Source organism: Orycteropus afer, unplaced genomic scaffold, assembly GCF_000298275.1.
Source record: "Orycteropus afer afer isolate SDZICR_OR568_19922 unplaced genomic scaffold, OryAfe1.0 scaffold00006, whole genome shotgun sequence".
Taxonomy (NCBI): domain Eukaryota; kingdom Metazoa; phylum Chordata; class Mammalia; order Tubulidentata; family Orycteropodidae; genus Orycteropus; species Orycteropus afer.
Genome location: NW_006921593.1, coordinates 6821491 through 6848195, shown reverse-complemented (window position 1 = coordinate 6848195; position 26705 = coordinate 6821491). Strand labels below are relative to the sequence as shown.

At 41.8% G+C, this 26705-nt stretch overlaps 1 protein-coding gene across 1 annotated transcript in view; it reads right to left on the bottom strand.

The window, feature by feature from the left end:
* The window catches only part of AUTS2 (activator of transcription and developmental regulator AUTS2), a 1395185-nt gene that overhangs the window by 786926 nt on the left and 581554 nt on the right, over window positions 1-26705 (bottom strand). The window contains exon 3 of the mRNA XM_042780996.1: window positions 10527-10628. Coding sequence (XP_042636930.1) covers window positions 10527-10628 — 102 coding nt within the window. The remainder of the gene's footprint in view (window positions 1-10526; window positions 10629-26705) is intronic.

Genomic DNA, 26705 nt, shown 5'->3' with positions numbered 1-26705 from the left:
GTTATTCAATTGTTATTTTTGTCTGAGTGGAAGACAGCAACAGTCCCCATATGATGCAACTACACCCACACCTCCTGCAGCTTCACTTACTGAGTGAGAGCCACCACTTCTTTCTCCATCAACGGGCCAACGATAAACAACCACCAAAAAGAGCCTGACTCACCCTTGGCTGCTCTTCACAAACAGTTAACAGAGATCTAAATACAACAATGCCATGATGTCTTGGGGACAACAGACCATCACAGTCCACACAAAGAAGCAGGATAAAGTGGTAGAAATAAGGGAGTAGGATACAGATCCAGAACACAACCCTGAGGAAGAAGCAGCACTGGAACTCTCTGATAAGGAATTCAAAAGAATTATATTTAGGTTTCTTCAAAGGATTGAGAGAAAGACCAATGAAAACACAGACAAAACCCTAGAAGAATTTGGGAAGAAAACACAAGAACAAAAAGACAAAATAAATGAAAAATTAGAAACAACACAAAATCTACACACAGAAATCCAGAAGATTAGTATTAACTTTTCAGAAATAGATAAGACATTGAATGGGCAAAGGAGCAGAACTGAATCAATGGAAGACAGAATTAGGGAGATTGAAGGCAAATACCTGAACACTTCTTTGGAGAGGGAGCAATCAGAAAAAAGATCAAAACAAAATGAAGAAAGCTTAAGGTTCATGTGGGACACCATCAAAAGGAATAACCTACATGTCATTGGAATTCCAGAACAGGAAAAGGGGGATTCAAGCAAAAACAGAGCCATCGACTTGGGGGAAAAAAAAAAAAAACACCATGAAGAATGGAAATGCTAGGTCATTCCCAACTTCAATTATTCATCTCCCTGTGATATCCCAGTTTCAGACACCACCCACTCTCACCTACAACCTACACCCTCTGGCTTACTTCCCCGTTTCCACTCTTGCTCTTTACCTTTATCTGCAATTCTTCATATGAAAGGCAAAGCCTTATAAAAATCCTTCCAGGGTGTGGTAGTTAAGTTTGTGTGTCAACTTGGCTGGGCCTGGTTGAGTGGCTGGGCAGCTGGATGTAGTTATTTCCCATGGTGAGATTGGTAATGAACTCCATGGTGGACTCTATTGGAGCAGCTGAGTAGCTGTTGTAGGGATATGGTCTGCTTCCCGTGTATTAAGAAGCAACTCTGATGAAGGTCTCCAGCTTTTTGGCACACTCACACCTGAACCCTGCATGTAGGCTAGTCTGCCATGCTTTGCCAAACTTGGGTCTTTTAATGGATTTGGATCAATGGACTGCCATGTGGTTTGGTAATACTGGGACTGTGCCTTTTCACTTATCAACCTTGGAGGTTTGGCAGCCTCAGCAGCCAGCAGCTGCCTGAGTGAAGAAAAGCCTCTAGCTCCAGTGGGCCGGGAGCTGGAGGCAGAGCTGAAGCCCAAGGTTGAGGGGCTTTGATCCAGCCCCTAGAGCCTGGCACTTTGAACTCAGACTTCTAGCCTCCAAAACTGTAAAAGAATAAACTCCTGTTTCTTCAAGCCATCCCATTCGTGGTATCTTCTGTTAAAGTGGCAGTGGGTAACCAAACCACAGGGCTTCTTCAGCTCTCCTTGGCCTATCGTAGCATGGGGGACAGGATGCTATTTTTAGCCTCAGGGTTTGTTCACGTGACTCTAGTCAAACTACCCTTTTCCTCTCCCTCAAACATACCACACTACCTCTGGACTTAGGCCTCTGAACTTAAGTGTCCCTTCTCCTCAGAATGCTCCTCCCCTAGACCTTCAAAAACCTACCTCCTCCTCCTTACTCAGCTCTCAGCTCAAACTCACCTACGGAGAAAGCCCTTATCCAACCACCCTAGTTAAAGTAGCAACACACAGCCTTCTACTCAGCATTACTGTTTTGATGCTTCATAGAATGTGTTACTTATACATTATGAATAATTTTGTTTCTTCACAGGCTTACTGTCTTCCTCACTAGAATGGAAACTTCACAAGAGCAGAGACTGCATCTTGTTTACCACTCGGTCTCAAGTGCCCAGGACTATACCTGACACATGAAAGGTATTGGATGAACATTTATGACCAACTGAAATACTGACAAATCCAGGAAAACATAAACAGATGGGCAAGAATAGAAAAAGGCACAGGCAAACTGTCAGGGAAAGGAATAATTAGCCAGAGATAAAAAGGAGAAAAGAGGGGAAGCATAGTGAAGAGTCCTCCACAGGCCTGGATTAAATGTTCATCTTAAATACAATGCAGCAGCTCATTGACAGTGCGGTCCCTATTTGTTTCATCCTCAAGAGAAGCCAATGGGACCTTTTTGTTGTTGCTGTTAGCTACTGTTGAGTCAGCTCTGACTCACAGCAACCCCATGTACAACAGAACAAAGCCACCGCCTGGTCCCATGCCATCCTCACAATCCTTGCTATGCACGAGCCCATCACTGCAGCCGTGGTGTCAATCCATCTTGTTGAGGGCCTTCCCCTTTTGTGCTGACCCTTTACTTCACCAAACATGGTATTTTTCTCCAGTGACTGGTCCCTTCTGACAACATGACCAAAGTACCTGAGACAAAGTCTGGCCATTCTTGTTTCTAAGGAGCATTCCGGCTGTACTTCTTCTAAAATAGATTTGTTTATTCTTCTGGCTTATATATTCCTCGGAAGGAAGGATGGGCAATCCTACTTCCGTAGTGATACTGCCTCGGAAACCCAAGGAGGGGTTGCTATGAGTCGGGGCCAACTCGACGGCACATAACAACAACAACAACAATTCTTCTGGCAGTCCGTGGCATACTTCACAAACACCATAATTCAAAGGCATCAATTCTTCTTTGGTCTTCCTTATTCATCGATCAACTTCTACATGTACATGAGGCTACTGCAAATACCATGATCAGGCACATCGTAGTCTTCGAAGTCAGGCCTTCGTTTCTTAACACTTTAAAGAGGTCTTTTGTAGCAGATTTACCCAGTGCAATGTGCCATCTGATTTCCTGACTGCTGCTTCCATGGGTACTGATTGTAGATCCAAGTAAAATGAAATCCTGACAACTTCAATTTTTTCTCCATTTATTGTGATGTTGCTTATGATCCAGTTGTGAGGATTTTCATTTTCTTTACAGTGGGTCTGAGCACAGAGTAAAATCTCAGCAAAGATTTGCTGAGGACAAGGGAGAACAGGATAGATGGATGGATGGAAATCAAATCAATACAGACTTAAACCTAGGAGATTCAGGGTAGCAGAAGAGTTGACTCAAAAAGTCAGAGAACTAAGTCAACAGTATCCCAGTAAATGGACTAAACAGTTGCAGAGCAATAGGATCAGAGAATGTTTAACCTGTGACTTAACTAGAATTGAATCCCTTTCCAATACTTTCTGAAATGTTCTAATTCCATGAAAGTCTAGAATACGTTAAAAATTGTTGAGTATTTTTCTGCCTTCTTATAACTAAAAATCTGATACAATTTTTTTTTTTTCAGAGAGAAACCACAAAGAGTCACACCCACATATTGATTTGAATAAAGCTTACAAGGGCTTACTTCCAAAGGTGCTGGGAAGGGCTTCCCAGAGGAAGTGATGCTGGGGCTCGCAGAAGGAAAAGACAAGGCAAAGGCAGAGATGTTTGAATGTGCTTATTATCTAAGGAAATAATAGTGGGTGAAGAGGATGCAAGGTGCAAGGATGGGGTAGTTAGTGCAGGGAGGTGAGGGGAATGAAGAGTTAGCTTCGTAGCACCTGTGAAGGGGTCCTCTGATAATCCTCAGTAGTGTGAGCTTTATGCTGGGGTCATACCAAAAGATCTGAACCGATAAAGTAAATGATAAACTCTGACTCAGAAAAACAACTCTGTTCTTGCAGAGCCAAGAACAAAGGAGAAAGAGACAGGAAGAGGGTATCATGGAGAAGCCGTAAGAACCATCTGTTTAGTACTGCACTGTCAGTGATGGCAAACATTGATCGATAGGTGGACAGATGGGTGGACAGGCTGAACGAACAGGTACGTTTAGGCAGGGGAGAGTGTCCCCATGACCATGTATAGGGTTGGCAGATGATGTTTCTACAACTGTATTTGTATATTCTGTAAGAATGTCCAGGTATATAGTAGAACTGACAAGGGACAAGGTTGTAGTCACTTCTTGGCCACAGCTAGGTACCTGGAAGGAGCAAGTAAGTAATTGGACTTGTGGGCTCGGGGTCATGGTCCCAGGGGACATCAAGTTCAATAGGCATAACATACTACACAAAAACGTTGTTCCACATCCTACTTTGGTGAGTAGTGACTGGGGTCTTAAAATCTTGCAAGTGGCCATCTAGATGCAATGACGGGTCTCTCCTTATCCAGAGCAAAGAATTAGGAAGAAAACTAAAGACGCATGGAAATAATTAGTCCAAGGAACTGGTACACCGTGTGATGCTCAACCTATACGGCTATGAGACCAGAAGAATTAGATAGTTCTGGCTGCCACTGTTAATCACTTGGAGGGGGATCTATGTAGGAGATCCTGGATAGAGTGGGAGAACAATGTGGAACCAAACTCAAGATCATCATTTAAAAAAAGGGGGGGGGCAGGTTTGCTGGTCTGATAGAGCGTGGTGGCACCACTGAGATTTTGGCCCCTAGCTGCCCTTCAGGTCTGGAATTGTACCCACTCCTGTAGCTTCCAGCCAAACAAAAGATAGGCATAGGAGCTGAACATTTACATTAGGTAGATATACTCTTTGGAGATATCAATCATGGGAGAGCAGAAGGGCTGTGTTTGCACAGGTAGACAGCTTGGGGGAGAGGGGTGAATGGGAGGGAAGGACAAAAGGAAGAGGTAACTATGGGGGGAAGTGGGAGGGGAGCTGTTGCATTGGGGTAAACTGTAGTCAATGTCATGAGACAAAGTGTATGTGAACTGCTGTATGGAAAGTGAATTTGCTCTGTGAACTTTCACCCAAATCATAATTCAAAAAAAGAAGAAGAATCTCTTTAAAACATCTTGTGGGCCAACCTACTCAAACTACTCTTCAGAAACAAATCAGTAGACAAATGAGAGTGCCTGTGTGGATAAGGTAAGTAAGGCCGCAAAACGAACAGTGCTTGGCTTTGAGGCTCCAACACTGGCCAGGGAAGGAAGAGACACTGCTGAGGACCCAGGTAACTGAGGGCAGGAGACACACAATGAAGAAGCCTGTATTAGGGAGGGGTAGCAGAGTTTGTTGTGACTAAAATAAGCACATCTTGTCAAGTGGACAGTTACAAAGGAATTCAAATTAAGAGAAATAGAGACAAACCCCTAAGGCAAACTCTGTAACTGATGCCAGAACAAAAAAAAAAAAAAAGAGGATAAATATTTTTTGAGCACTGACAACGTTCCAAGAACCAAGTTAAGTAATTCCAATGCATGCTATCAAGTAATCTTCCAAAGGCAGCTGCAATTATCCTCATTTTACAGATAACGAAACCAAAGCTTAGAAAGATCAAGTTTCTCACCCCAGATCACACAGATAATAAATAGCAAAGCTACTATTAAAGTGTGGTTTCTTTGTAACCAATGCCTGTGATGATTCACTATCAGAGGCTTTGTCTGATTTACTCCTTCAAGTGTTTCAGTTCAGCCCCTAAGTTTGGACAACTTTCTCTGTTACAGAATTCTGTTTAAGTCAGTAGAAGTATTTTCCCTTAGAAGAATCCATCATGAATATTCCTATATTCAATTATTCCCCTTAGCTTTGTCCTTAGTGACTAATCTAAACAAGTTACGAAGACTCCTTGATGTGGACAATCTGAAAGTCCTTCTGGCCAACTATTGCCTCCTGGCAATTTGGTTTGGGAATATGCAATGTTGAAAAGTCAAGCACATTTGGTTCTTTTAAGCTTTACTCACACAAGTCAAGTCCTCCAGGACTCCGGAATTCTTTTTTTTCCCCCCATACTTTTTTGCTTGTCCGATTTTTTTTTTTTTTTTTTTAAATCTAGAACGATGTAGTATCTTGATTAGCTTCACTTGAGACTAAGCCTCAACTGCTACAGCTTCTAAAAATACCATTAAAGTGGGTAGAAGACTAATGGGAATTTTTGTCTTGGCTGGAAAAACAGGGATAGGCATTATGCACTAGCAAGGGACCAAGTTTACTCTCCTACCGTAAGCAATGAAAAGAATCAAATAAAATGTACGAAACAAGGGCTTTTAAAACTTGGACAACAAGCAGAATGGGCAGTGATCACTGAGAGAAGGAAGAAAATATCAGGGCCCCTACCACGACCCAGCTTCCTGTCCGGGAAGTGTTCAGACCACAGCATGCATGGGGTGACCCAGGTGGGGTCCAGCAGTCTTTCTAATTTGAAAAGACAGAGCTGCACAGCAGAGGGAAGGAGCACTGAACAGAGAGACCCCTGGAAGCAGAAGGTTCCCCTCTAGTCTTAAGGTGAGGACTAGTCCGCACTGTGTGTGAGAAAAATATCCCAGGCAAGAGAAAGCACCACTTACAAGGAGCAGGCAGAACAATCCCCGAAGCTCGCCAGAGCAGGGAATCATCTTTATTCCCACCAGCCTGAAAGGAAAAACCTCATGAATCATCAGGCATTAGGAAAAGTGTTCTGCTGGAGGAAAATCAGCCCTCCACTAAAGGTTCTCTAATCACTGTTAAGTGCCCGTGAGTCAGTTCTGACGCACAGAAGCCTCAGGTACAACAGACTGAACAGGGTCCAGTCCTGTACCACCCTCATAACCGTTGTGTGTTTGAGCTGACTGCTGCAGCCACACTGCCAGTCCGTCTCTTTGGAGGGTCGTGTTCTTTTTCACTGACCTCGACTTTACCAAGCATGACCTTCTCCAGGGCCTGGTTCTTCCGGATTACACGTCCACAGAGTGTCAGATGAAGTCTCATCATCCTCACATCTAAGCAGCATTCTGGCTCTACTTCTTCCAAAACAGATTTGTTCGATCTTCTGGAAGTCTATGGTAGAGTCGATGTTCTTCGTCAACACCATCGTTCAAATATGTCAATTCTTCTTCTGTTGCCTTATTCACTCTCCAGCTTTCACATGCATATGGGTGCCTGAAAACAGATGGCCTGGGTCAGGTGTACCTTACTCCTCAAAGTGACATCTTTGCTTTTTAACACTTTGAAGAGGTCTTTTGTAGAAGATCTGCCAAAGCAATATGTTTGTTTTCTTGACTGCTTCTTCCATGGCTGCTAACTGTGGATCCAAGTAAAATGAAATCTTTGACAACTACAATCTTTACTCCATTGATCGTAATGGGCTTCCTGGTCCAGTTGTGAGGTTTTTGTTTTATGTTGAGGTGTTTAAATCAACTCGATGGCAGCTAACCACAAAGGCTGCTCTGGACTGGCCTCAAAAAGCTTAAACGCAAACTTTGAAAGGATCCAACTGTTTCCAAGTCACTCAACTGCATCTTAGAACAAAGCACAAGACTATTGATGGGAACTCAAAATACTCAACACTAAACAAGGTAAAATTCATAATGTCTGACATCTAATAAAAAATTATGACTCATTCAAAAAAGCAGGAAAATGTGGCCAATAATGAAGAGAAAAATCAATCATTAGACAGACCGCAAATGACACATGATAGACATAACAGACGACATTAATGTTGCAATGTGTTCAAGAATGCAGTTCAGAGCACAAGCATGTTAAAGACATGGGATATATTTGCAAAAACACAAACTAGTAGGGGTCTTCAAGTCAATCATCTCAATGTCTGAGAGTCACTTAAAATAATTAATTTCTAATTCCCTTCAAGAAAAAAGGGGGCATCTTTATTCTTTAGACTATTGTGCTGTAGGTTGACTTGTCAAAGACTTCCATCTCAGCAAATTTTGGATTGTCATAGAGCCTCAGCTAAGATTCTGAAACCTCAGACCTACATTTGAAAGAAATAAGTGGCTGGAGCTTTGGAGAGTCTAGAAAAACCTTACCAACTGCCTGGAACATCTGACTAAATGCCCATTTCTTTTGATGCAATGGAAAGTGAGTTCACAGAAAACAGTCAAAAGTTCTCACTGACTATGCAAAACTGTGCTGCTGCCCTCTGATCTGAGGTGGCTTTCATTTCTCCACTGACAATGAAAAAATGATTAATGAACCCTACAATCATTTCCATCAAGCTAGAGTCAATGAGATTGTTTCTAAAACAAACGAAAACCAAACCCACTGCCATCAAGCTGATTCTGACTCACAGAGACCGACCTTATAGGACAGAGGAGAACTTCCCCAAATAACTTCTAAGATTGTAAGTCTTTATGGATATAGACTGCCTTATCTTTCTCCTGTGGGTTTGAACCACTGACCTTTTGGTTAGCAGCCAGATGCTTTAACCACTGTGCCAGCAGAGTTCCTTTTTCTATTTAAAGTATAACAAAATCTTTGAAAAACAATTAAACATTAAAATATTCTGTAACAGTAAGAAAATGTGTTACGGTTTTAGGATTATAAATTGTAGTTCCATCAGAAAAGTAATGAAATCCACAAACACATGAACATATACTTATACAAAGACATATTCAAACTCCCAACAAAATGCTGAGTTAATATTCTTTATTTACATAATTGATAGTATACCACATAAGAAGAAAAGACAATGATCTACAATTAAGCTATTGAGAACACTGTGGAAATAATTATACTTTATTTACTCCAGTTAATTCTTGTAAGAATTCAATATCCCATATATCAAATCTCACCCTATACTTCACAAACTATCCTCAGAGCTGTAGGAAGGCAGATATGCCTTTCAGTTCTTCACCTTGGCTAACTGAGAGATGGATGCAAGCCTGTTGCTAGGAATGATTCAATATATACCAGTGGTCTCCAAACGTTGATGCTTGTGGACACCTCTCAGTAGAGTCAGCTTTGAGCATACACTCCTAAAATAAGTGTACTTATAAATTACATGTACAAGAACCATTGTCTGTTTATTAAATTGTGTATTAAAGCATTGTCGTCAAGTTGATTCTGAGTAATGGTGACCCTACGCGTGAGTAAAACTGTGCTCCACACGGTTTTCAATAGCTGGGTTTCTTTGGGATGTAGAGAGCCAGACCTTTCTTCCAAGGCACTTCTAAGTAGATTGAAACCACAACTTTGTGGTTAGCAACCAAGAGCAGTAACCATTTACACCATCCAGGGACTCCAGATCGTATATTGCTGTTGTCGTGTGCCATGGGATCCGTTCCAGTTCACAGTACCCCAGTATGATACAGCAGAACCGTGCCACAGGTTTTACAAGTCTGTAAATCTTTACTGAAGCAGACTGCCTCATCATTCTCCCACATAGCAGCTGGTGGGTTCAAACTGTCAACCTTCTAGTTAGTAGCTGAGTGCTTTAACCACTGCACCACGAGGGCTCCCAAATAATGTGCCAGTAAAGCTCAATTTCTTTTCTTTAGACAAAATAATATGAGGAAGTACTAGTATTTTCTTCCTATAGCTCACTGGGCCATCTTACATACCACAATGATGGCCAGGTCTTCAAAGCATGAAAAAAGGAAGACAGGAGGTCAAAGTGTTGGCTGTTCATTATACATACTCATTCTGCCTCCTGTTATTGACCCTCAGAGACTCTGTCTCTCTCACAGCACTGTCTCAGTGAGTCTGTTATTAGCTTTGTTGGTGTCGATAATCAACATTTCTCTCTACCTGATCCACTTGACAAGCTTTTCCAATTGTTGTTCTCATGGGCAAAGGTAGGTCAAGACTCCTAATATATGACATGTAAGGGAAAATGGCTAAGAGGGTCCTAAGAGGCCAGGTGGTTTTGGAGCGCGGTGGGGGAGATTCCGTCTGTTGGTGGGCAGGAGGCTAGAGAGGCTGGTGCTAGAGTGCTGAAGACACCTAAGGGATGTGTGTGCGTGTGTGTGTATGTGTGTGTCCAACAATGCTTCCCCTCTAGAAATCAGCCACAAAATTTAATTCCTTCTCTCATTACTTAAGTAGTTGATTAAGAGTTGCTTCTGATAGTCATCAAATGACATAAGGAGACTGTGAACAACTTCACAGAGACAGAAATGACAAAATGCTCACAGATGATATCATCTTTCAGGTGTAGCCCTGCCTGAGTTCTTTCGTCATGTGTAGCACTGACATGAACAGTACCATCCCTTCTTTTTGCTCAAGTGACAAATAATCCCACCTACCTTGTGGTTGAGGAGCTCTGGTAGTGTAGTGCCTAAGGCACTTGACTGCTAACCAGAAGGCTGGCGGTTCAAACCCACCAGCCACTCCTCAGAAGGAAGATGAGGCAATCTACTTCCGTAGTGATACTGCCTCGGAAACCCAAGGAGGGGTCGCTATGAGTCGGGTCCTACTCGATGGCACATAACAACAACAACAACAACAACACCACCCTGTGGTTGGTTACGACACGTTTGAGGTCAGGCTGGAAAGCAGAATGGTACAGACAGCTGTGCACCAAGAACGGGGGTGCTGTAGGGAGTGGGCATGCAAAGCCATCTACAGGGACAGGGGTGCTACGACTGCGCCTGGAGGGTGCGTGCTCTGGTGGCTTTCCTGGACGTTTTTCTTTTGCACTTACATCGCTGAGTCTCTCCTGCGAGCGGCTCCGGTGCACGCCCTTGGATTCGCCACTGGCGCTTTCACTGTCGCTGTCCCTGCAGCTGTTCTGTCCTGGCTTGAGCTAAAGAAAAAAGAGACGGGTAAGAAGGAGAGTGTCAGCAGCTTCCTCACACAACTGCTTCTTAGCTCCTTGTCAAGGGCGGACCATTCAAAGTCCTGACCATTAGCCTTCTTCTCTGTTTCTGGACAGGGAGGCAATCTGGACAGCAGATACCACGCAGGGCAGCATAAAGCAAAGACAATGTCACTGCACAGAAAAGGGAAAGCAAGCCTTGCAGTGGTGACACCTGAAAGTCTAACCAAAGCTCATGACTCACGAAAGTCATTTTTCCCAGGGATTTTTTCCTTCGGTTCCACTGTAATTTTTTTTTTCCCAATAATTAAAAAAAAATGATCATAAGCATGAACTAAGCTAAAACCAGATACACCAACTATGATTCTTTCTGTTCCTTTAGTGAGAAAAGAAAACAGAACAAAAAATAAGATTTCTTCTCCTGGGATAAAATTATGAGATGCTATGATGTTATCCTTCAACCACTGGGAAGACACTTAATGATTTTGTTTTCTGAGACAAAATTTCAGAGGTCTCCTGCCAGGTATATAAAAGTACAAGACCAAGACCTATAGTGTGGGAAAATTAAGTTAGCACTCAGTCAACAAACGTGTTAAGTGCCTGTTTTATGCCAGTCACTAAGGGCCAGAGATAAAGTGCTAAAGAAAAAAAGTCCCTAATCTTCTGAAGTTTACATTTTAGTGGTTTCTATACCTTTACCCAGTACCCAGTTGATTTTCCATAGAAAATGAGGAGACACAGAGTTGACAACCCTCTGTCTGTCCGAGAGTATGAGTCACCATCAGTCTGTGGCAGCCTCGCAACCCCACTGCAGAACCGCCAAGAGAGGCACGCGCAAGGCCATAAGGCGTAGGCCCTTCACGATGTTCTCAATCTCGCAAGAGAAAGTGCAAGCCAAGGAGAAGACGCACCACGAGGCAGACCAACTAAATGGGAACCAAAGGGCCAGCCAGTGACGGTGAGAGATGAGGTGATTCCTGAACGGTTGGATTTTCAAAGCCAAATGACCTCATCTGGCTGAGCGGATGAAGGCAGGCACTCCCCAAGGGGGAGGCAGAGAGCGACATGCCAGGAAGCCATCAGAGGGCATCTTGTCTGAAACAGACCACTCCTTTTAGGGGTAACTAAGAAGACACGTTACAGAGGGACACTCAGATCAGAACACTCCTGAGGGAGGAGTGGTGGTAACAGACCAAATCTACTGCCATCGAGTCAGTTCTGACTCATAGTGACCCTTTAGGGCAGAGTAGAGAAGACCCATAGGGTTTCTGAGACAGTCAATCTTTATGGAAGCAAACCCCAAACCAAACTCACTACCATAGAGTTGATTCCAACTCACAATGCCCCTAAAGGACAGAGTACAACTGCCCCATAGGGTTCCCAAGGCTATAAATCATTACAGAAGCAGACTTCCTCCTCTCTCTCCCATGGAGCAGCTGGTGGGTTCGAACCACTGACCATTCGGTTAACAGCTGAATGTTTTAACCACTGCACCACAAGAGCTCCTGAATATGGAAGTCTCAAACAAAACGCAAGCCCCAGTTTTCTGAATAGGAAGGAACTTCAGGGAGCAGAACAGGTGATAGGTAGCAAAATATTAGCCTGCAGGCTTTCAAGAGGCTCTGGAGCCAGGGAAGAAGATGTAAGCAAAGAAAATGCAGGGTGAGTGGGGCCAGCCTCAGGCCTTCAGTGCTGTCACTAAAGATGGCAGTCCCAGCCCCACTTCCGGCCATACCATCAGCTTCCCGGACACTCCCAGAGCACAGCATTCTTTGCTTCTGGCCCCTTTACAAATCCACTTCCATCACTCTCTTCTAAAATCTTTTTCTTCAGGAAGTCTTCTCTAATAGAGACCAGAAAATGGATGGTAATTTGCCTCTGTATCCGCCTGAGTCCCTAAGTACTTAGTTCTCTCCTAAGTTAATGCTAAACCTGCTAATTCTAAATTAATTCAGATACAAGCTATATGAGCCTTTTATTATTACTATGGAATAAAAGTTCAGAATATTGTCATTCTCTTCAAGTTTTCACTTTCACGCTTATAATAAAGAGGGATTTAATCTAAAATGAACATCACCTTTTCTCATTTTCTGAACATGTTGTATCTACCCTGTCTGCAGGGCTTCCCCCCTTCTCTGTACTTTTGAGCTCAAAACTTTTTTAAAAGCTCAGATGTCCTTTCCTTCATGATGGGTTCTGAGAGCTCATTCATTCTGTATTCTTTTAAAAAAGATACATCTTCCAGGTTCAGCTAGCACATCATTATTATTCATTAAACACCTAGGATGACTGTGGTACATTTTCAAGTTTAAAAAGGCCTATTGGTAGACAAGTTGTACTGATAATAAGATCCGTCTGTGAAGTGAGTGCTCTGGAATTCATGAGCACTATTACAATCCTTACCCCACTGGTTCTGGGACTTACAAAAGGGCAAGAAAAGCGACTGCCGATTCATGGATGGAGAAATAAATAGAGGAAACGAAATGCTCAGAATTAGGCCAAAGATCTAGGACGGAAGTCCAGGTCTTTACTGCCTACTGTTCCCTTCACGTTTTAATTCTTATGTCCGCTTAGGTTTTCAAGTTTAATAAGGAAATGATGATTCTGCAGTTTAGTAGTGTTCTCTGTAGAAGTGTTTTTAATTTCTTTGTGGTACCTGACTGTGTTCACAAAGAAAATATCCGTTTAGGTGACGTTTGATCAAGAGATGTTGATGCAAAGCTGTTTTCCAACTTAGCTGAGAAATACACAGCTAGCTGGGAATTAAGGGGGCAAGATGTCAAAGCTTTTCCTAACAGCCAAGTGCTTTAACAGAACCAGTGAAGTTGGGCTTTTTCTTTGTTTCTTTATGAAAGGAAAATGACAGCTTCAGCAAGGCCCAACAGAAGACTCAGTGGCTCTGACGCAAATTATCTGACTGCCTGTTGATCTAGGCTAAGGGCATGGAGTGAAAGCAAAGGCCAAGAAGGGCTGGGAGGAGACAGCTAGCTAACCCACCCCACACTCCGCCAGCAACAGCACTTCAGCGAATACGCTTCAGAGACTTACATAAAATCCACCCCACGCTACCCCTTTCTCCTCTCCAAAGCCAGGCTCAAGTTTAAAGGAAACTTAGGATTTTAAGCTGTCAGACAGCTCAATATTTCAAAGAAATGGACTGACTACAGTAAGTACTAAAGCTAACCCACAAGATTTCAGGCAAAGAAGTGCTCATTCCTAATCCCATGAATACATTTTCAAACTGGCATTTTCAGACACATCCGGTGGAGCATTTGGGATAGCATAACTCAGAAGCTGTAATCCTTCACCTGCAATTCCCAGCTATTACCTACAACCAAGAGGCACTGCAAAGGCCAGGTGCTGGCTTAAACACTTAAAGACCTAAGAGAAATTGACCTGCTTGCATTGATTTGTCCAAGCACCTATGGCGGCTCTGGTAGAAGAAAGCTTTGCCTATAACTGATGCAATGAGATTTCTTTCAATCAGCCTTTAGATAGCAAAAAGCATCAGTTATTTAAAAATTACTGTAACCCACTCTCTCATTCCAGAAGTTTCTTCCCATTAGACTATCAGACAGTGTAGGCATCAGAATTGGAAAATGAAAGGCAGCCGGTACCTGGCATGAGTGACAGTAATTTTATCAATAAGATTATAATATTTTATAAAATATAAGAAGCCCATTTGCTTTTCCTTTGATTTGTCAACACCACATCCTCCAAACACTGACATTGTGATCATATTACAGAATTAACTGTTATGAATGCCTGATTAGGAAAATAATGATCAATAGTATTTTATCACTGCTAACAAACATAACAAAGTCCATCACCCTGGGCTGAGGGAAGGTAAGGCAGTTCTGTGCATGTCTGCCCAGCATTTGGGAGCCAGGCCTTGACATGCCTCTCACCTTGACTTTGGGGAGGTCCAGCAAGATGCTAGATGCCCAGCAGGTGCCGTTAACCCTTCAAACAAAACTTACAGACAGAAAGGTATGTGGAGAAGCTACCTGGTCCTGGAACTCAAGAGGAACGATGTGAATTACGCAGTGCAATGTGGACAGAGGTCTAACAAGTTTCCTTCCACAGCTCTGGGTCCTCAAAGCAGCATAACCTCATTTCAGACTGCTGGCTTTTCCTGCAGGGATCTAAATGACTTTGATGACAATGCTTTACAAATGTGTCACTAAGCTCAACACCTCCTTTTTTCAGGGAAATTTTAAAATACACCTCTAAAATTCATGACCATTAAAGCAACAAGTCTTTAATCTTGTAAAAATATTGTAGCTGTTATTTTTCCAAAATAAAACCTTCCTTTCTAATATTGGAGAAAGTCATATGGACTGAGAGACATTTGTATTATTTTATTTCTTAGGCTTTAAAAGGTGCTTGAAATGAGAGACATGAATAAAACTAAGAACCTAATTAAAAAACAGAGACATTAAATAAGGTATGAGAAAATAACTACCACAAACAAAAAAGATTCTAAAGTTGAAAAGATGAAGCTATTATTATTATTATTTTTTTTAGCATTATATAATATATCAAATTTTTAAATGTAGAAACACAAGTCATGTCTAAAAGCCAAAAGTTAACAAAGTAGGATAGGGTAAAGAATTAAAAGATGCTAAATTCCTCCAGTCCTCGGAAGGAAGGTTGGGCATTCCTACTTCCGTAGTGATACTGCCTCGGAAACCCAAGGAGGGGTCGCTATGAGTCGGGGCCGACTCGATGGCAAATAACAACAACAACAAATTCCTCCAGGATAATAAAAGTGGAAGTTATTAACTTGTTAATGTCTTCAATAGTTATCCATTGTCTCTGAGTGGATTTGGACGCATAACAGCTCTACAGGACAGAGTAGAATTGCCTCCTGTGAGGTTTCTTTCCAAGGCTATAATCTTTATGGAAGCAGACTGCCATGTCTTTCTTCCATAGAGCAGCTGATGGATTCAAAACTCTGACCTTTGGTTAAAAGCAAGTGCTTAACCACTGTGCCACTAGGGATCCTTCTTTGTTAGCAAGAGAGTTTTAAGTAAGTATTTAATAATCAAAAAGCTAGTCATTAGAAAGCAAAAGGTCACTGAAAAGATAGCAAAGAAAAAAAAGACAAAAATGGATGTCAGAAGAGATTCTGAAAGTTGTTCTTGAATGTAGAGTAGTTAAAGGGAAAAGAAGAAATGATGAATAAAAGAGCTAATAAGCAGAGGATTCTAATGGCAGGTGGAAAAGATAAAGTTTCATAATGAGATGCACAAAGACCTGCTAGGAAACCAAAAGAGAAGAACACGCTTGGTATTTCTCAAGCTGAAAGAACTAAGGAAAAAATTGTAGGCTTAAGCGGAAATACTAAAGGATTCTACGAGCAAAATATTGAACCATGCAGGAAGCATCAAGAAAAACAGATGGAAGGAATACACAGAGTCACTGTACTAAAAAGAAGTGGTCAACATTCCGCCATTGCAGGAAGCAGCATATGATCAAGAACCAATGTGACTGAAGGGAGAAGTCAAGCTTCACTGAAGGCACTGGCAGGAAAAAAAAAAAAAAAAAAGGATTCTAGGAACTGACGTAACACCTATTGAGATGTTTCAACAAACAGATGCAACACTGAAATGCTCACTCATAAATTTGGAAGTCAACCACCTGGAAGAGATCCATATTTGTGCCCATTCCAATGAAAGGTAACTCAACAGAATGAGGAAATTATTGAATACCATCATTAATATCACGTACAAGTAAAATTTTGCTGAAGATAATTCAAAAATGGTTGCAGTAGTACATGAACAAGGAACTGCCAAAAATTCAAGCTGGATTCAGAAGAGGATATGGAATGAGGAAGACCACTGCTGATGTCAGATAGATCTTGGCTGCAAGCAGAGTGTACCAGAAAGATGCTTATCATAGTTTTCCCAATTATGCAAAGGTATTCGACTGCATGGATAACACTGTACAGAACGGGAACTCCACTGTGGTGGTGTAGTGCAGTGAGTTTTTTGATTTTTTGTTTTAAATTGTGCTCATGTGGAACCTGTTCATAGACTAAGAGATAGTCATTTGACTAGAACAAGGAGATACTGCATGGTGTAAAATCAGGAAAGACGTATGTCTGAGTTGTGTCCTTTCACCATTACTTATTCAATCTGTACACTGAGCAATTAATCAAAGAAGTTGGACTGTATGAAGAAAAACACAGCCACAGGATTGGAGGAAGAGTTAGTAACAACCTGTGACATGCAGATGACATAACCTAGCTTAATGAAAGCAAAGAACATTTGACACACTAACTGGATCACATCTCGACATAAAGAAAACAAAATTCCTCACAATTGGACAGTAAACAACATCATAACAAATGGAGGAAAAATTGACACTGTTAAGGATTTCATTTCACTTGGATCCACAACCAATGTCCATGGAAACAGCAGTCAAGAAATCCAACGATGTATTTCATTCAGCAAGTCTGTCGCAAAAGACCTCTTTAAAGTGTTAAAGACATTACTTTGAGGGCTAAGACACATCTGACTCAAGATACTGTATTTTCAATTGCCTCATATCCATGCAAAACTGGACAATGAATATGGAAGACTGAAGGAGAACGGATGCCTTTTAATTACAGGGTTGTGGTAGACTATTAAATACAGAATGGATTGCCAGAAGAACGAACAAATCTGTCTTGGAAGAAGTACAGCCAGAATGCTCCTTTGACTAAGTGAGGATATGAGGCTTCACTGCACATACTGTGGGCATGTTACCAGGAAGGATCAGTCCCTGGAGAAGGCCATCATGATTGGTAAAACAGAGGGTCAGTGAGAAAGGTGAAGACTCTTCAAGGGATGGACTGCCACAGTGGCTGCAAGAAGGGCCTCAAACGTAGCTAGGAATGTGAGGGTTGTACACCATGCAGTGTTTCATTGTGCTTCATCTAGACTCATTATGAATCGTAACCGACTAAACGGTAGCCAACAACAGATTAAAAAACCAAAACCAAGCTCAGTGCCATCAGTCCATTCCAACTCACAGCAACGCTCTTTGGGTTTCTGAGGCAGTAAATCTTTACAGAAGTAGATTGCCAAGTTTTCCTTTCATGGAGTGGCTGGTGGGTTTGAACCACCAGCCTCTGGTTAGCAGTCAAATGCCTTAGGTACTATGCTACCAGAGCTCCTTAACAATACTGTTGTTGTTGTGTGCCGTCAAGTTGGACCTGACTCATAGCGACCCCTCCTTGGTTCCGAGGCAGTATCACTACAGAAGTAGATTGCCCAACCTTCCTTCTGAGGAGGGGCTGGTGGGTTTGAACCGCCAGCCTTCTGGTTAGCAGTCAAGTGCCTTAGGCACTATGCTACCAGAGCTCTCTTAACAACATTAGTGAAATGTAAATATTAACCATACTTGCATGAAAAGGATTGAAATTATAGTCACTAAAGAAATAGAGGAAAAACAGGGAAATGGCAAGAAAGCCAAAGCATAAAGCCAAGTACTTCTTTTTCAAAATCAAGTAGATACCGTCTTGTGTTGGGATGGACAGGTGGGTGGATGGTCACACAAAAAAGAAGAAATTAACTATTTGTTACTTTTAATGGGCTCCTAAGTTTTCAAACAAAAAAAGAAATTGGAAATAAGTGGCTAGATGAAGCCATTTCAAAGACAGCCACTTTATACTCATACCTTCCACCATCTTCTCCTTTCACCCAAGAGTTAATTAAGCTATAAACCTTTATAGATCAACATATAAAGTAAGAATATTTTAAATAAGAGAAATCAACAGAAAGTGGTAGGCTATAGCATCCTCCTACTCAAAAGAGAAGAAAACAAAATAATACAAAAGGACAAATTTTAAATTTTTTAAAATCACTTTGATCTGTTGTCGTTGCTGTTATGTGCCGTCGAGTTGGACCTGACTCATAGTGACCCCTCCTGGGTTTCCGAGGTGGTATCACTACAGAAGTAGATTGCCCAACTTCCTTCTGAGGTGTGGCTGATGGGTTTGAACCACCAACCTCTGGTTAGCAGTCAAGTGTCTTAGGCACTATGCTACCAGAGCTCCTCACTTTGATCTAGGCAATATAAAATAAACTTGGTAATCTACGAACAACATCTTCTAGAGTATCCACGAGACATTACCACTAACCAAAAGATGTACAGGTCCCAAAAACTATCAGAATAAACTAGAAAACACAGATATTACATGTACAACCTTCTTTGATTACGATAAAAATTAATTAAGTGATTTTAAACTAAATATCCATATCACATAGAGATTAAAAAAATCTCTCACCAACTAAAACTGGGTCAAAGAAGAAATCACAAACATACCATTTAAAAATTAAGTAAATAAAAATTATTAATTAATAAAACATGCTGGATGCTATAAAATAAATGTGCACGAGAGGTTATTTCATGACTTAATGCATTTTCTATTAACTAGAAAAGAATAGAAAAAGCCAGTCAAATTACAGTGATTGAAATGAACAAAAAAGTATGACCAAAAAGGAAATTAAAAGGATCTTCTGAAAATGAAAAGAACCTAAATGAGTAATTTAAAAATACAGTACAATTAATAAAGTAGGGCAAAACTGGGAAAAATCCACAAAGATAAAAGCATATATAAATCTAAGACATTAAAAGAAATCAAAATGAGGAATAACAATATGTTAGACACATTTCCAAATTACAGTAAATATTATTCTACTGTAAATATTATTTCAAAACCACCATCAAGTAATCTACAGCTTAAAATTTTTAAAGTTTTAACAAAATTTGTTGCAGACTATGAAAAATAGGGAAATTTAATCTTTGGACAAAAGTAACACTAAAGAAACTGATAAAAGAACTATGAAATGACCTTCCTAATGAAAAGAAGTAGAAAAAATGAATGGATTACAACAAACCACATTTAATGAAAAATTCAAGGCTAGTCCACCGAGTTTGACAGAACTTCTCACAGGAATGTAAGATTTCTTCCATTCTCAAATGGGTATAAGGGAAATGCCTGCAGTAAGGACAATGTTCCAAAAGTGAAGTGTGGTGATGGCTGCACAGACAATTTTATTAAAAAGTCATTACACTGCTCACTTTCCAGGGGTGGATTTTCTGGTGCGTAAATTAAATCTCTCTGCCACCGAGTCGATTCTGACTCATAGTGACCTCTCCTTGGGTTTCCGAGGTGGTATCACTATGAAAGTAAATAGCCCGATCTTCCTTCTGAGAAACTGTATTTCTCAATAAAGACATTTAATGTTTTTTAAAACAACATCACACTCACTCTTTCTCCTGGTGGAGTCCCTTCCTTGTTTAGGACTTGCCCACTTAGGCCCCAGTCACGCAGGGTCACCTCCCTTTCCTAAAGTCAACTGTGCCACAGAAGATAACCAAAGCATGGGCATAAAATCCATCACATTCCCAATAGCAGGCATTGTATAGGGTGTGTGCAGTAAGCAGCAAGTGCCTTGGGGGAGTTATCATAAGCTGCTAGCACAGTGGGCCTTACAAAGTCAGGATGCGCCTCCCAAGAAAGGGCTGGCAATCTGCAGCTGCAAGGTCACGGCCCTGAAAACCCCACAGAGGTGCTCTACTCTGTACACATGGGGTCACCAAGAGTCGGAAGCAACTCAGTGGCAACCGCCAGCAACAGAAGGCAGCCCTACTGGCTGGCTCCACCCTTTCTGTGACTGTACTTTCTACCATTCTCTGCCTTGCTCATTCTGTCACACTTCCTGGCTTCCTCACTGCTCTTCAAACAAGCCAGGCATTCCCCTTCTGCCTCTGCATTTTCCGAACCCCAGCGGGGGCACATGGCTGCTCACAAGCTCACTTCTTTAGGTCTTTATTTAAAGGTCACTTGGTCAGTCAGGCCTTCCCTGATCATCCTATTCACAAATGCGACCCCACCTCCATTTGACACCTCCCTACCACCATGCAAATTCTAGCTCTTTGGTTGTTGTGTGTTTTCTTCAAACTCTCCCAGCCCCAATGAGATTATAAACTGCACGACAACAAAGTTTTTTTAACTGTTTTGTTCCAGAGCCCAGAACAGGTCTCGAAGTTGTTAGATGCTCTATCGATATTTATTTAATTAATCATAATTTCTAAGGTCTGCTACATTTATATTAAAATCTCCCACAAAATGAGCCTCAGGCCTATCATCAAGGAGTATGACTGGGTCATAAAAAAGCCAGTCTACTGAGCTTAGCCAATGGACAGTGAGAAGATTAAGTGGAAACATGAGGCCTGGCATGGGCACTGATGAACGTGTGGGCTTTGTCAGAAGATAAAATCAGTCTTTAGATTCCTTGAGCTTCAAAAAGTTCCTCTGCCAATTTTGTTCTTGAAACACTGATCACATGTAATTTGAGATATTTTAGACAGTCAGATATAGGGTTATAAAATGAAAGGCAGCATATAATTACAGTTAGTTGAATAAATCTTCATTCTGGCATTTGAGATTTCTGAAAGTACCTGTTCAGCAAAAGGTTAAAAACCACTAACAAGAGAAGTTAATAGCACTCTTAGTCATATACATACTTATTGATGAGATTGCCACTTTGAAGTAATTGGGATAATATGAAGCATTTAAAACATTCTATTTATTTTTCCTGCTACCAAGTACTTTTTAAAAAAAAACTTTTATTATTTTAAAATGAATCTAACAAAAACCTTTTCCCGACACATCCCACAAAGGCAGAAATCTTTAACAGTGTGTTCTAGCGTACACTGACTTTTAATAATATTTGTAACAGAAACTCCATGGGTTATAGGATAAATACAGCCAAATCTGAAAGGAGGTCTTTCCCATGCAGGTGGCAGCAGCTTGCTCTTGGCATTCTGCAGAGGAGGGGCTCACCTGGCCGCCAGCTACAGCACATTCCACTTGGCAAGAGGATGCTCTCACTGACCGAATTAACTACAGCTATGCAAGGTCACTGTGTGCCATGTCAATGACATCCCCACACGCCACCTTGTCCTGCATCACTTAGCTGCGCTACCTGCCTGGCCCCTGAGGAATCAGAGAGAGAGATTCAGGGTTTACGACAAACTTTACTTCCATTTTAAAACCAAAAAACCAAACCCATTGCGCCACCGAGTCAAATCCCACTCAAGGTGACTGTAGGAAGTGATTTTCACCAGGCTCTGGAAGACTTAAAGTTGTATAAAGCCTCTCCCATTTCTAATTTCGGCAAAATACACATAGGGAATGAGATCATGTTGTTTTGAATGAGAACAGGTAGGTGAAGAAGGCTTAGACAGAGCACCATCAAGTGCCCAACTATCAATAATTCTTCATCTAAACACATGGCTTGTCTCCAAGATGCAGAAAGACTCAAAGATGGAAAGTTTGCAATTCTTGGCATGATTTTAGCTGATTTGCATAAATGTATGAAGAAAGGACTTGACAATTTTTCCCAACCAAACTCAGAGATGAGAGAACAAATACTTGGCCCTGGGATCCTATGCAGTGATTAGTGGGTCTTCCCACACATCTAGCAGGTAACTCAAAATGATACTAGCTGAGATTTTCATTTGCAGGGTAAGAACCAACTGGCTATCATCCCAGGGGCAAAGGCTAGGAAACGAAGGGTTTGTTTCTGGCCCTGCAGCTATCTCACTCACTGCCGCTGGGTCGATTTAGACTCATAGTGACCCCTCCTTGGGTTTCCGAGGTGGTATGTCTAAGGAAGCAGATTTCCCAGTCTTCCTTCTAAGGAGCGGCTGGTGGGTTTGAACCGCCAGCCTTCTGGTTAGCAGTCAAGTGCCTTAGGCACTTCACCACCAGCGCTCTCCCTGCAGCTATGGCGCAAACATATATTCTCAGTGCACCCAAAATTGGCACAACGTAACCAAGAAAGGAAAAAACCTGACATGTCTCCAATGCAGAACTTATATGCAATAGTCAGATACTATTTCTCACCATCACAGCAATTCTGTCCATTAAATGTCACCTTTCCCAGTTTATAGATGGAAAAATCAAAGCCTGAGGAAGACTAAGGAACCTGCCCAAGGTTACTAAGGCCCCACAGAAGCCGTCTCCACAGGCTGACGCCACAGCCCTCGGTGGTTACACAGAGCTACAGCCTTAGAATTAAAAATTTTAGCTCCCCTTCCTCCTTTCCCAATATCTAAATTCTGTCTTGACCTTAAATATAAAATACTCGCATGTGAAAGGCCAGTCTTACAGTTCAAGTCAACTATTAAATCAGCTCTGTGATCATTCTTACCACATCACAAAAAAAAAAAAACAAAACGGGTCAACTCATTCCTCCTTGAAAAACCAGGAAGAGACGGAAAAGAGAACACAGAAATATGTGTGGCAGGCAGAGGGATAGGAAAAATCAAACACGGCCCTTCAGGACACTGGTGTGTTTTAAAATTGTTCACTTCCACACTCCAAATTCCCTAAACCCCAAACAGATCAAAGTTTTATAGATTATCCCTTAAAAAGAGAGAGAGAGAAGAAACACAAATTAATAACTATTTAAGCATTCTGTTTCATCATGATAACAAACAGATGGTTTTAATATTCTAGAGGCTAATTCCTGAACAATTAAAAACACAGCAAGACATTAACATCTAATGAAACATTTTAACTACCAGTATATGCATCTGCCATTAATTCCCACACAGTAAGGACGTGGAGCTCCTCAATCTGGTCTTTATTAAGGAAAGTTTTTCCACTCTGAATTTAGTGAAGTAGAGAAGTAACAACTGTTTCTCATCAGCAATCAGCAGGCTATTTTGCCAGTGTGTGCTGAAACCATGTACAGGATCAGACTTAAATTTATTCTTACGATGGCTTTGATGTACACACACTTGCAATTTTAAAACAGATCCAAATTCTAATTAGGGTCCCCCCTCAAAAAAAAAAAAAAAAACCCATACCACATTAGCCTCTTGATAAACAACAGAAACTCTACTCAAGCAGCTCCTAAAAAAATGATGGAAGTGTATTAGCTATAGTTTTATCCCAAATTGATATGGTGGTCACTATTCTAGGCACAAGAAACTAAACAGATCTGTGCATCAACCAAGTGACAATGACATAAGCAAAACCAAAATGTTTGTACTGCTCCCAACAAGAACAGTACGCTGGTTCATTATAACCTCATTTATTCGGGAACTGGTCAGCATGAAGTATCTTCCGCGGGGCCTGTCTTCAGTCTCCCCCATATTACAATTCCACATATATGACTCAGAACTGATGGAAAAAGCTCTCTGTATTTGAATGGCATTAACAACAGTGTGTGTAAGAAGTGAGCGGAGTCCCAATATGCCAATGTGACTCAAGGAGGCTAAACTCTTGCTGTATTTTTCATCATGAGCTGGGAGTGAGGGGTTAAGCTGAGGGCTGGATGGACTCCCGTCGGAATTTGGAGTGAGACTACACTGATCTCAGCAGGGAGTTCCAGACTTGTCTCCCTTATTTAAGTGAGGAGCCCTAAGCAGCTGCTGATGGAGCAGGCATCGATGGAGTACAGACAGGTCTCCTCCAGGGAGTAAAGCAATTCACACCAAGGAAAGAGGCCTGGCTGCTCTTCTCAGGCACAGAAACCAAACCCAAACCAAACGCACTGCCAACCAGTCAATGCCGACTCACATTAATCCTACAGTTCAGAGTAGAGTGCCCCACAGGGTTCCAAGGCTATAAATCTTTAAGAAAGCTGTCTGTTTTATCTTTCTCCCACGAAGCAGCTCGTGGATGTGAACCACCAACCTTTTGGTTGGTAGTCGAATGCCTTAACCACTGCACCACAGCGTTCCTTAGGCAAAGAAAAGGGCCTCCAAAAGTTCCTCATCTTCATCCTATCTCCACTAAGCAAATGAGTTAACCTTGGTTGTCACAGTGACCAAGTATCTGAAGGGCCTCAAAGGACTCTCAGTCAGTCAAGTGACCCTTGTTTCTAGACAAGCAACATCTCTTGGCATAAATGAACTCTCCACAACACTGCACTTCCCGTGTTCCACAATATTTTCTTCAAAGACATTCTGATGGAGAGTGAGATGCCAGAAAACTTGACTTTGAGTCTGAGCTGTACTATAAATCATACAAAAGACCTCAGCTCCTTCACAGAGGAGCTAAGCCAACTCATCACGAACCATCTTCCTTCTAATCCCAATATTCTATGATTCCAAGGTCCACATTCAAGTAAATCGGCACCAAGATAAACAACATAAAACCACTAGCTAAAAGTTACTGAACATTTACTATAGGACAAGCATTATTCTTTACACTTTACATGTTGTTGTTGTTAGGGGCTTCTTTGATTTAGTCATGTATCTCAGAATTTTCAGTTTTCTCCTCAGTAAAGGGGATCATTAACACTGACTTGACTTACCCGAGGAGGTTTATGGTAAGATTGAATTAGGTGTAGTGTATATTTATTTATTTATTTTTTTCCTTTTAACTGGGAGCTCTGGTGGTGTAGTGCCTAAGACATTTGACTGCTAACCAGAAGGCTGGCAGTTCAAACCCACCAGCCACTCCTTGGAAGGAAGGTTGGGCAATCTACTTGAATAGTGATACTGCCTCGGAAATTCAAGGAAGGGTCACTATGAGTCGGGTCCAACTCCATGGCAGTGCGTTGCATTGTTGTTGAGTTGTGTATAATTTTTGGAAACTTATACAACATGAAATAAATGTGTAGGGTGTTACTACCGTGACACAAATGAAAACTTTAATGGTAACTGGTCATTCTGTCTTAACCTCCAGATCGGAGAAGCTGATGTGTCCGTTTCTCCTTCACAGTTGCTGTCATCATTGCCTTTACGTGGTGCCACAGTGGTAGAGGCTGCCATTTAGGACTGGTTTGGTAATTTGGGTAGAAAGTTAGCAGCATTACGAACACACATGCACACACACAACTTCAAGGACACTACAGACCTCACAACATCATCAAGGAGACAGTGCTACAATGCGGTCAGGAGGAGCGTGGGTGTGGTGGTTAAGTTTGTGTATCAACTTGGCTGGGCCTGGTTGAGTGGCTGGGCAGCTGAATGTAGTTAGTTACTCCCCACGGTGAGACTGGTAATTAACTCCATGGTGGAATCTATTGGAGCAGCTGAGTAGCTGCTTTGGGTATATGGTCTGCTTCCCATATATATAAGAAACAGCTTTGGGAAGGGTCTCTAGCTTATGGCACACTTGAACCCTACAAGTAGCCGTGTCATTGTTCAGCAGCCTGCTACGCTCTGCCGATCCTGGGACTTTCAATGGACTTGAATTAACGGCCTGACATGTATGGTAATATTGAGACTATGCCATTTTATTTGTCAACCTTGGGCTTCTTAGCCTCAGCAGCCAGAAGCTGTCTGAGTGAAGAGATGCCTCTAGCCTCGGTGGGCCAGAAGCAAGAAGCAGAGCTGAAGCCCGAGGTCGAGGGGTTTTCACCCAGCCAGAGCCTGGCACTTTGAACTCAGACTTCTAGCCTCCCAAACTGTAAGAGAATAAACTCCTGCTTCTTCAAGGCATCCCACTGGTGGTATATTTTTGTCAGAGTGGCACTAGGTAACCAAAACAATGGACCACCCGCAGAACATACTAGATTTGAATTCCAGCCTGCCCACTTGGTGGCTGTGCAGCTTAGAGCAAGTTACTCCATCTACCTCATATAAATGTTGTGAAAATTAATGTTCATCTCATGTACTTTGGTCATGTTGTCAGAAGGGAATGATCCCTGGAGACGGAGTTCATGTTTGGTAAAGTAGGTCAGCAAGAAAGGGGAAGAACTGGAGAAGGACCGACAGGGTGGCTGCAACAATCCTGAGGACGGTGCAAGACTGGGCAGTGGTCCCTTCTGTCACACACAGGGCTAGAGCTGACTCGACAGCACGAGCAGCACGTCTGCATGTGTGTGTGTGTGTGTGTGTACGTACGCAAATAAAGAGTCTGTAATACCAGAACAATCGACATGAAGATGTCTGAAAGTCAGCAAGTACAAAAGGGAACTAAGAAGAAATAAGAAATGTATTTAATCACCAATAGGAAGGAGCTCTGGTAGCATAGTGCCTAAGGCACTTGACTGCTAACCAGAAGGCTGGCGGTTCAAACCCACCAGCCACTCCTCAGAAGGAAGG